Below are 12,044 nucleotides of genomic sequence, written 5' to 3'. Positions count from 1 at the left end.
CCGTTTGTACTGTTTGAATTACTGGATTGACCAAAAAGTTTGTTCGGGTTTTTCCATAATCTTCGCAAATATTTACTGTATATGTTTTTCTTTTTCAAAACTTTTTTAACCTAGTTATTTTTTAAAAAGCCTCTCTTACGCATGGTTATGTAATATGTTAACATTAGAGGAAAGTGGGTGAAGAGTATATGGGAACTCTCATAGTATATTCTGTAAATCTAAATTTATTTAAAAATAAAAAGTTAAAAAAAATGACAGAGGGGGGGAACATACTGACTTCCTATACAGAATCCTACCCCATGAGACATTTTTCCACCTTTTTGTCTTGTCATTTCTTTTAAAGATCTTGCTTTCACCCCTAATTCTGCTGACCTTGTGATTACCAGATTCAATACAACTGTCTTAGCCATTTTTCACTGTTTTTGTTGGGGTCAGACTATTATTTCATATTTCATAATGCACATCAGCTGACAGATACTTATAAACATCACAGCAGATCAGAGAAAAGCACTCTATGAATATATTGCTTTTAAGAGTTTGACCAGGCTTTGTATCTAAACTAGTGCACAAGCTCAGAACCTTTTTTTTTCTTTTTGCATTTTTATTGGAGTATAATTGCGTTACAATGGTGTGCTAGTTTCTGCTTTATAACAAAGTGAATCAGCTATACATATACATATATCCCCATATCTCTTCCCTCTTGGCGTCTCCCTCTCTCCCACCCTCCCTATCCCACCCCTCTAGGTGGTCACAAAGCACCGAGCTGATCTCCCTGTGCTATGCGGCTGCTTCCCACTAGCTATCTATTTTACATTTGATAGTGTATATATGTCCATGCCACTCTCTCGCTTTGTCACAGCTTACCCTTCCCCCTCCCCATATCCTCAAGTCCATTCTCTAGTAGGTCTGTCTTTATTCCTGTCTTACCCCTAGATTCTTCATGACATTTTTTTTTCTTAAATTCCATATATATGTGTTAGCATACGGTATTTGTCTTTCTCTTTCTGACTTACTTCACTCTGTATGACAGACTCTAGGTCCATCCACCTCATTACAAATAGCTCAATTTCATTTCTTTTTATGGCTGAGTAATATTCCATTGTATATATATGCCACATCTTCTTTATCCATTCATCCAATGATGGACACTTAGGTTGTTTCCATCTCCTGGCTATTGTAAATAGAGCTGCAATGAACATTTTGGTACATGACTCTTTTTGAATTATGGTTTTCTCAGGGTATATGCCCAGTAGTGGGATTGCTGTGTCATATGGTAGTTCTATTTGTAGTTTTTTAAGGAACCTCCATACTGTTCTCCATAGTGGCTGTACCAATTCACATTCCCACCAGCAGTGCAAGAGTGTTCCCTTTTCTCCACACCCTCTCCAGCATTTATTGTTTCTAGATTTTTTGATGATGGCCATTCTGACTGGTGTGAGAGGATATCTCATTGTAGTTTTGATTTGCATTTCTCTAATGATTAATGATGTTGAGCATTCTTTCATGTGTTTGTTGGCAGTCTGTATATCTTCTGTGGAGAAATGTCTATTTAGGTCTTCTGCCCATTTTTGGATTGGGTTGTTTGGTTTTTTGTTATTGACAAGCTCAGAACCTTCAACTTTGAAAGCCAGTTTTCCTCAACTTGTGCTCCTGGTAAAAATACAGATGAGTCTACATTTTTGGCAAGCCCCCTGAGTGATTCTGATTCCCTATAACACTGAGTTCCAGAAAGAATCGTCTGAGAGAGTGTGTGTGTGTGTGTGTGTGTGTTTGTGTGTGTGTGTGTGTGTGTGTGTGGTGGTGATGGTGACTTGAAGGATGCCGGGACAAGGTGATCAGGAGGCTGTGGCCAGTGTCCGATGGGAGGAAATGAGGGTCTGAAATGCCACAGTGGTAAAAGGGGTGGAGAGAGAAGGCAGATGCAGCCGCGCAATTGAGTTAGTGATCCAGGTTGTGTGGATGACAAAGTTCCTTATTCAAGCCAGGCAGAGGGAAAGAAGCTATTCTAGTACCTTGAGGGGGCAAAGCATATTAATGAAGGGAAAGAGATGCTTTGATGGGGTACTTCTTGAGGTGGGTAATTGATCTTTCTTGTCTTTGATTTCCAGGTGCCAGGCACTGGGGACACAGTCCCTGCTCCCACAGAGATTACATTCGAGTGAAGGGGGACAGATAATACACAAGTAAACAGATACATATGTCCATGCCAATTAGCTAAGTCCACGAAGAGAAGTGGAGGAAGGGGTTGGAGAATGGGTGGTAGGAGCCCTGAGGAGGCCATTTTAGACGGGCTAGTCGGTGGAGGCTTCTCTGAGGAAGTGACATTTGAGAGAGACCTGAATGAAATAAGGGATGAGACGTGAGCCAGGCAGGCACCTGTGGGAAGGGCATTCTGATGGAGGGAGCAGTGGAGGCAATGGCCCTGAGGGGGTGGAGAAGGACTTGCTGTCAGGAGACACGAAGGCCGGCGTGGACGGAGCTGAGGAGGCAGAGGATGGGAGGGGCGGGGTCAGGACAATTTTGGAGGCGGTTTGTTAGAAAACGTATTGGTACCATAGGAGCTTCCTGACAAAGCAAGCCCGTTGCTATGTGGAGAAATGGGAATTAATGGGACACTATGGAGCTTTGTTTCCTGCTGGCCCTACAGGCCAGTGATACATGTGACATGATGAAAGGAACATTGCTCGAGGAGTGGGGAGCCGTGGCTCCTGTATTAGTCTGCCCTTTTGCCCTGCTGTTAATTACTGCACTCAGTTTGTGGCTCATTTCTGGAAGTGCAGGATCAGTGCCTCACAACACCCTTGGGGGCATTTAGAGGGTAGCCCTTGGGGGGCCTCAGGCTTCTCAGAGTGGGGATGAGACTGTGTCAGTTAAGGCAGATGTGACGGTGCCCCGGAGGGTCGTTCCCCTCTTTCCCCCATTCTGACTGCCATCTCTCTTCTTCCAAGCAGGATTGGTTGCCGTGGTCCCTGCTGCTTCTCTCTCTCACGTGTGATACCGGGGCCTTCTATGTTCCTGGGGTCGCACCAATCAACTTCCACCAGAACGACCCTGTAGAAATCAAGGTAAGCGTGTTCCTGGTCTGTGGGAGCCAACTGTTGCCCAGTTGCTGGGCAACCTGGCCAGAAGACTGTGGCGACCTGGTCACGTCCCTGCTGTGGTTGCAGAGAACCCAGACCAGCGCCGCTCAGCCTGGGAGGAAGAGGATTCACTGCACACGGCTGGGGCGGAAGTGGTGTGTCCCCCGGGCCCTGCCGCCTCTCCTCTCTCTCTGCCTCTGGCTGTCTCTGCATCTCTGCCTGTATGAGTGCATTCTCTCTCTCTGTCCCTCTCTCTCTTTCTCTTTGGCTCTGTCTCTGTTTCTGGTTCTTCCTGTGTCTTTGTTTCTCTCTCACTTTCACTCGCTCCTGTGTCCACCTCTTTCCATATCTCTCAACCTACCTCCTTCTCTGTGACATCTCTGCCTCTCTCCATCCTCCTCTCTGTTACCAGCTTTCTCTGCGTAACTCATATCATCTATGTATACGCAGCCTATTATGGCCTTTTTTTTCTATTTTAGCTTCTGCCAGGATTCTCCAGTTCAGTATTTCCAAACGGTGCACTGCATATCTGAGTGGTGGTATATGAGATGATTTTAAGTGGCTGACACGTATGTTTTATCTTAATAGCTGTTTTCTTTCAATTATACTAGAAAATACAGCCGTTACTTCAACTCATGATTTCATGGCTGTCGTTGTTGGTTTTCCTTTTTTTTTTTTTTTTTTTTTTTTTTTTTTGCGGTACGCAGGCCTCTCACTGTTGTGGCCTCTCCCGTTGTGGAGCACAGGCTCCGGATGCACAGGCTCAGCGGCCATGGCTCACGGGCCCAGCCGCTCCGCGGCATGTGGGATCTTCCCAGACCGGGGCACGAACCCGCGTCCCCTGCATCGGCAGGCGGACTCTCAACCACTGCACCACCAGCGAAGCCTGGTTTTTCCATTTTTAATAGTGTTAAAATGTTTGCTTCTTAAATAAAGGTATTTACCTAAAAATGAATCATATCCAAGAAAATAGAAGAATAAATGGTAAGTAGATAGGGCAAGTTGGTACATGAGTAATTAGGATTTGAAAGCATTGCCCTAAATCAGAGTCCAGAAGAACAGCCAACTGGGCCACCTCACCTTGTCAACCTACCTGTGGGTCAGCCACCTGTGACAGGGTTATGGGAGAGTCCTTTAAAATATGGTTGATCGGGGCAGTGGGCAGGCTGGCACCTTGGTTAATGTCTTGGACCCTTGGTGGCATTCTCAGAGCCCTAAACGCGGCTGAGGGTTGGTGGTGGATCTTCTTGGATCTCATTTCCCAGGAAACAAACTCTAAGGTGGAGATTTGGTACAAGAGATTTATTGACTAGGCGCTCAGGGTCGGCACTCGGGAGGGAGTAAGGGAAGCAGGACTGGGCAGAGGGAGATATTAAGCTGTGATACAACAGAGTCCTATGGAAGGCTCTGGAACTGGAGTGGCCAGCTGCAGAGTTCTCCCAAATTGAGGCGAGAGGACTGGCCACCAGACAAGGGGTGTGACCTTGTTCCAGAGCTCCCAGCTATAGGGACTCCTCTCTACCATCACCGGAATATAACCACTCTTAATACCTTGGGTTATTTTTCTTAGTCTTTTTTTCTGTGCAGTGTTTACAGTGTAGGGTACTCGGCATTCTCACACTTCCATAAACCACCCCCAGCTTCTTGACTACCACATTGGTCCCCCATAGGCAAAATAATGTATAGTTGAAGTTTTTAAGTAGTCCTTCAAATCCTTAGTGATTCTGTACAAAGGTCTAGCAAAACTTATAAAGTAATGAAAATAAATTCTGCTCCTAATATGTACATTTCTTGCTGATGGGAACCACATCTTTACTGGTCTGTGCAAAAGCAAAGCAGTGAGATTGTGTGAAAATAAAGTTTTTATCCTGTCCTAAGCATCACAGTGTTCAAAAGGGGGAACAGAAGCCCAGAAAATCACAAAGGGCCATCCACCTGACATGCTGTCATGTACATGTGCCTTTGTTTGCCACCACATTTTGGGCATTTGCAAAATTATAAATTGCTACATGTCATGCTTATTTGGGGCATTAGATGCAAGCAACTTTTCATTATCCAGGGGGAGTTAACCAGTTTAGAGGTTAAAAATATAATACATTTGTGGAAAAACGAAAACTACCACGAATCAAGTTCTACAAGGGCTGGGATATTATCTTTCTCGGTTACTGCTGTGTCACCAGCTCCTAGTACATAGCCTGGTAGGGTGGATAAATACATATGATCAATGACTATTAGAAAGTGTCTGCATTTAGAACTATGTAGTAGTAACAAGCAAATGCACCATTCCATGTGTTGCATTACTGTGAGCATCCCTCTTCCTTGGAAGTCAGACTTGTAATTTTTGGGAGCAATAATTAAAGTCACCTTTATTGAGGATTATTTACATGCCAGGCATTATGCATGGCTTAGCTCAAGATGCCCCCCCAAGAGCCCTCTGAGGCAGATACTGTATGTTTTAGAGATTTACTGAACATTTTACAGTTATGGAAACTGAGGCCCGAGGAAGTGAACCAACTTGCCCAAGGTCACATTGTGAGGGAGACATGGGGTTAGTTCAGAGCCCGGCTCTTAACCGCCGCAGTACCCTTCCTCCCAGTGCCTCTGCCAGGAGCCCCCTCCAGAGCAAAGCTTGTGTCATGGGGAGGACAGGTGGATCTGGCTTCAGTCCTGCCAAGCTGGGCATGTGAGAGCTACACCTTGGGTGGGAAGGGAGAGGGCGGGAGGGGACATAAAGGTGAGACTCAGTTTCTTTGTAATGTGGATTCTTTTTTGATTGTCCAGAAGGAGAGAATGCTAAGAAACACAAAATAACAGGCTGTTATAACAGATAATAACTTTTTGGTCATTTTGCCTCAAGCAGTTCATGAAATGCTTAATAGAGGTCCCCCGTCCTTCAATCCAACATCTAAAAAGCTCTGAAACTTACAGTTTTTCTAAACTCATTGTAGGCGAGACCTGACCTGAATTGTTTATTAACTTTATTTTTCCCACTTAGTATGAATATTTTTGTGTTTCCTTGTCACTGAATGTGGGGTACTGCTCCAGACCCAGCTGGGGGGTGTTATAAAACCCATGGTTTTATAATATACCACCATTGCTCTTTTAAAATTAGAAAAATTCCTAATTCCAAAGCAAGAATTTTAAGTCAAGATTGTGGACCTGGACTCTAAAAACTATTTATACTTTCAGATGGTGTATGAGGAATGGTTAATAGTTTTTAAATAGCAAGGATAATTTTAGTTGCATTTAAATTAAAATTTGGGACTTCCCTGGCCATCCAGTGGTTAAGACTTCACCTTCCAATGCAGGGGGTTGTGGGTTCAATCCCTGGTCGGGGAGCTAAGATCCCATATGCCTCGCAGCCAAAAAACCAAAACAAAACAGAAGCAATATTGTAACAAATGCAATAAGGACTTTAAATATTGTCCACATCAAAAAAAACTTTAAAATAATTAATTGATTAATTAATGAAATTTTATGTTTTTGTAACATTTTGACTGGTTCTATTTTATCCATGTTTTGGGGAGTTGTCTGTGGCTGTCACTGTTTCCAGAGCTGCATTCTGTGCGCTTGCATCACTTCCTAAATGTTCTTCTTCATGGTCTTCTTAAACTTCATCTTTAATGGTTGCATAATATTTAATTGAACGAATATATTGTGGTTTATTGACCAATTTCCCATTATGGGGCTTTTAGCTGGTTTTTTTCTCTCTTTTTCTCTCTTTTTTCATTGTGCAAACATTTTTTTTCTCTTTTTCCATTTTTTCTCTCTCTTTTTTCCATTTTTTCCTTCTTTTCTCTTTTTTCATTGTGCAAACATTTATTGAGCACCTACTATGTACCTAGATCTCTACGCACGGTGGTTACATAGGTAAGCAAGACACATATGGTCCTTGCCCTCATGGAGCTTAATCTTAAATTCTAGTAGGGGAGGCTGATTTCTCTGGAAAAAAAAACCAGACACATAAAATAGGGCTTCCCTGGTGGCGCAGTGGTTGAGAGTCCGCCTGCCGATGCAGGGGACACGGGTTCGTGCCCCGGTCTGGGAAGATCCCACATGCCGCGGAGCGGCTGGGCCCGTGAGCCATGGCCGTTGAGCCTGCGCGTCCGGAGCCTGTGCTCCGTAACGGGAGAGGCCACAACAGTGAGAGGCCCACATACTGCAAAAAAAAAACAAAACATAAAATAATTACATTTTATCAGACGTGCTACAAAGATAATTAGAAGTGTTGAAATACAGAAGATGAGGGAATTCCTTTGATAAGATGATTAGGAAAGGACTCGAAGGTGAGGGGATTTAAGCTGAGACCAAATGTGAAAAGGAGTCAGAGAGTCGGGCAGAGAGGAGCAGGTTCAAAGCCTGAAACAGGAGAGAGCTGATCAGGCTCAAGGAATTAGAGGCAAAAGACCACCATGGTTAGGAATGAGGAGTGAGCTCTTTGTTCCTGAAGTTTTTTCCCTTATTTGGCGTTATTTCCTTAGGAGAGATACCCAGAAGTGAAATTATAGGGTCAAAGGATATCAGCATGTTAAGGACTCTGAGTATATATTGGATTTGGTTGGGATTTTAAACAAAATCTATAATGTAATCTAAAACTAGTGGACAGTGAAATAATTGTATAGTATACCAGAGTTGTGTCTGCTGCGGTTAGTTTGCTTATTAGGTAATAATGCCGAGTATACTAAAGATGAGTGGGTACCAGGGAGGATTACTGAAAGTCATCTTGATTTCTGGATTGAGGAATAATGGCCTCCCTTCTCCCACTAGGCTGTGAAGCTCACCAGCTCTCGCACCCAGCTGCCTTATGAATACTACTCACTGCCCTTCTGCCAGCCCAGCAGAATAACCTACAAGGCAGAGAATCTGGGTAAGTCCTTCTCCCACACTGCTGCCACGCTATCCCAAAGAGGAACCCAGACCTTTTCATAACGTTAATAGCAGTTAACCCTTGTATAGCACCTACCGTGTGCTGGACACCATTCTACATAGTTTATATACAGATTAGCTTATTTAATCCTCATAACATCCCACAGGAGGTAGTTGTGGTGTTTATTCCCATTTTACAGGGTAAGTGACTTGCCTCTGTTTATATTGTTAATTAATGGGTAAGTGACTTGCCTCTGCTTATTCTGTTAATTAATGGCTAAACTGGGCTTGGAATCCATGTAGTCAGGCCTCAGAGTTGGAGCCCTTGGCTACTGCTCCGACTGGCTCTCCTTGATTTCTAGATACTCCCTTCTGTTTCTTGTGGCTTCTGTAACCTGCTCTGCTTTTAGTTAAAAGAATGAGTGATTATCTCTGGCCCTAATGGAATCAGGGACATCACCATAGTTCTTGCTAAGCTGTGCAGGCCTTGCCTCAAATAATGTGTGAAGCACCCAGTGCAGTGTCTGGCATATGTGTTTATAAATAGCAGCCATTTTATTTTAATTCAAATAATTCTTCATTTGGTGGAATTTCAGGCTTAAAGGAAAAAACATTAGGTGGCCTCTATTGAGGACATGGTTATTAGTACTTACTCTGCCATCTCAGTGTTAAGTCCTGGAGATAAAAACTTGGAAGGATGCCCTCCCTGACTTCAAGGAACTTAAGAGACTTTCCTATTCTCTTATAGCTTAGGGAGAGGAAAGGAGAGAACTGGCTCTTGAGCAGTCCCCTGAAAGGGCTGCCTTCTCCATCAGGGCTACCCATGGCTCAGATGTTTCCAGAACCCCTAGCCAACAGGTGTACCTACTGCCAGGTATTGGATGTCCCAGACCAGCTGGGGCAGGCCTCGACCAAAAGCAGGCAGCACCGCCAGTCCCAAAGTCTCGCCTTGTACAGTTGGACAGAGGTCGGCCTCGGGGCCTGGGCTGCTCCTGCTGCCTGCCGCTTACCCTTCTTTTCTCTCCACACCATGCCGTGCTCCGGCCACCTTGCCGCTGCTGGGAAGCCTGACCTGCTGTGTCCTCCAGACTCCTCACAGCAGCTCCTCCCTCCCCCTGTGAGCTGGTGTGGATTCATCTACAGCCCAAGGCTGAGCATTTGGGCATACCTCAGTGTGATACTGCGTGACCTTAACCTCCGTGAAGCTGGGGAATGTTCCTGCCTCATAGAAATGGAAACTTCCGTGTACAAAAGTTATCCTGCCCCACTGTATCTCATTCCAGCTTTGTGTAGTGCCTCCCTCTGTGGCCTAGGGGCTCTTTGAGCAGCGGGATCATGTCTTACATGTCTCTCTCTCTGCCACTTCTGACCCAGTGTCTGACACATAGTTGTCATTCAGTGAAAGTTACTGTCCTCCCTGAGTGGAGCAGAAACAGCCTTGATTGAGTGCCTGTTGGGTCGCAAGCCTTGTACTCTACGTCCTCACCCTCATCACTGTTAATACTTCAGGGGCACTAACAGTGAGCCAGGCATTGTTCTAAGCACGTCTGTGCTTACCTTAGTTAATTCTCACAACCGCCCTCTGAGGTAGCTACTCTCACTATCCCCTTATCACAGATAACAGAAGTGAGGCACAGAAGGTGAAGTCACTTGCTACAGGTCACTCGCCGAGTTGGTGGCAGAGCCCAGGAACTCTGGCTTCAGGGTCCATAGCCTTAAGCAGTACACTCTGCACACTGTCTTACTTGGTTCCAACTGTAACTCAGCAAAGCCAGGTATGATGGCCCCCATGCCATAGTAGAGGGCACAGCAGCTTCAGAGGTTTGAAAAACTTGCTTGTGGTCACATGGCCAATGGGTAGAGAAATTGAGATCTTAACCCAGGTTTTTTAACTCTAAAAACAGAATTCTTTCTGTTGTCCAGACTGCCTTTTCCAGAAAGGTTCATCGTGGCGGGGGTGTGGGGGCATGTTTGCGGCAGAGCTACTGGAGTATAACATCAGACTCGCTTAGAGGGTCCACTCAGCTTGTTGCTTGTTTAGTGTGGCTGGCTGTCTGCTCCCAGCTTTAAAAATTAAAATGAATACTTCTGTATTAGAAATGAGCTGTTCCAGGCCAGTATGTCCTCTTTCTTGGAATAAATGTATCAATAATTTCTAAATATCAGGAAGTGATACCCACCTTACTTGGTCTTCAGCCCTGTTCCTCTCTCTGTATGTTCTTCCTTTCCTCAAGTGAGTTCCTTATTGACCTTACTGAAAAGAAGTGAGTGGTAAGGCATGGTGTAGAGGAAAGAGCCCAGGGGCTTAGCACTACCACAGTCACTGTCATAGGCTAGTCACTATCTGGCTCTGGTTCTCAGCATTGTCATCTGTAAAATGGCAGAGGATGACCCAGATCATTTCAGCAGTGGACCATGCAGATATCTTATCGGTGTTCTTGCCCTCCCACTGGCCAGTCCATCCCTGGGTTTTGCAGACTCACCTGCATAACTAGCCTTCTAGAGAAGGGGGAAAGCGGGGGAGAGGTGTAGAGACCTTCATCCAGGCCCTTTTTACCCTCCCCCCTCTCCTGAGTGGCCTCATCCACTCTTGTCAGAGTGCTACTTTGCACAGCTGAGTGGTTCTCCCCACTGTGGTAAAGCTTGTGGCCCTGCCACTTACCATCTGTATCCCAACAACTCACAGCTTCTATCTATAGCCCTGACCTTTCCTCTGACCCTCAGATTTCGATATCTGACTGCCTGCTTGACATAGCCACTTGACATATCCAAACTGAAAAAATGCCTTCAGTCTAACTTTGCTGTTTTTCCCATTTTCCCCCCACTGGACCTTGGTTGTAGAAGCCTCATAGTCTTCCTGATACGCACCGCTCCTCGCTCATCCTTTGTGTCAGCCAGCACCAGCCCCACTAGATTTCACCTCCTCAGTAGCTCCTGAATCTGTGTACTTGTTTCCGCCCTCACTATACCCTCTAATCCAGCCACCATCACCGCCCACTTGCATAGCTGACTGCCATCGCCCCCAGCCAGTCCCGTGCATCTTCGATATTTTCTTCACAAAACAGCCAGAGTGATCTGTAACCAGCATTGGATAATGTCTTCTGCCGCCCCTGTTAGAAACCCTTTATTGGTTTTTGTGGCTCTCTCGATAGAGATCAAACTTCCCGTTGGCCTGCAGGCCCCCTGAGGTCCAGCTCCAGCCCGTCTCTCCAGCGCGCCTCAAGTCACCCTTGCTGTGTGCACTGCAGCCGCACAGGCCTCTTACATTTACCGCGTCATCCCCCTGCCTTCCCCCCGCCCCAACCAGGCAGGGAGCCTTTGTGCGTACTGTTCCCTTCTGTCTAGAATAGTCTTCCCCTGTCTCTTTGCCTAGTTAAGGCTCTCTTCCTTTAGAGCTCACTTCAAGCATTACTTCCTCAGAGAAGCTGTCCTAGACCTACTCCCACACATCTAGAGCAAGTTCCTCATATTGTACTATATCTTCTCATTATCCTGATTAATCAATCTGTCTTTCCACTAGACCATAAGCTCCGTATGTCTGTTCAACGCTATTTCTTCAGAGCCCAGCACATAACCAATATCCAGTGGATGTTTGGGAAGGAATGAATGAATGAACGAATGAATGACTAGGCCAAGAGTCCCACATCAAGCGGGTCCACACTGGTAGGCAGCTGTTAGACCAGGCGTGTGTGGGCATTAGTGCTGCCTGTGGGCTTTGGTAGGTTTCCTTCAGCTTGCCCCAGTTCCGCCTCATCCCAGTAGAAGTGTTAGAATGGCTCAGAATGAAAGCACCATTGGGTTTAGGTGACAGGCCCTAACTGCTCGGTGCCTGCTCTTGGGACGTCTGGCAGCAGGTTTCTCTGAGGCAGTAGGCGTGCAAGGGGTGTGCCCGTTTGTTAAGTTAAAAAGATGTTTTGGCTGAAAATCTCAGGTGCTGGATTTTACCCTCCCTCCCTTCCTCCCTGAACCAGGATCTGAAGACAGAGAAATAAATAGGAAACATTATCTGCCCTTAAAGAGCTCATAATGAGGTATGAGGGCAGAAACTTAACCTATCAACACATTGTGCAAAGTCACATCACTGACATATGAAGAGGT

The 12,044-nt window shown here is 45.5% G+C and overlaps 1 protein-coding gene across 1 annotated transcript in view; it reads left to right on the top strand.

The window, feature by feature from the left end:
* TM9SF4 (transmembrane 9 superfamily member 4) overlaps window positions 1-12,044 on the top strand; it is a 57,243-nt gene that overhangs the window by 21,104 nt on the left and 24,095 nt on the right. Inside the window, exons 2-3 of the mRNA XM_081257389.1 lie at window positions 2,952-3,065; window positions 7,848-7,947. Coding sequence (XP_081113515.1) covers window positions 2,952-3,065; window positions 7,848-7,947 — 214 coding nt within the window. The remainder of the gene's footprint in view (window positions 1-2,951; window positions 3,066-7,847; window positions 7,948-12,044) is intronic.

Source organism: Mesoplodon bidens, assembly GCF_964165515.1.
Source record: "Mesoplodon bidens genome assembly, chromosome: 15".
Taxonomy (NCBI): domain Eukaryota; kingdom Metazoa; phylum Chordata; class Mammalia; order Artiodactyla; family Ziphiidae; genus Mesoplodon; species Mesoplodon bidens.
Note: the sequence above shows the minus strand (reverse complement) of the source record. Positions and strands in the feature narration are given on the sequence as shown.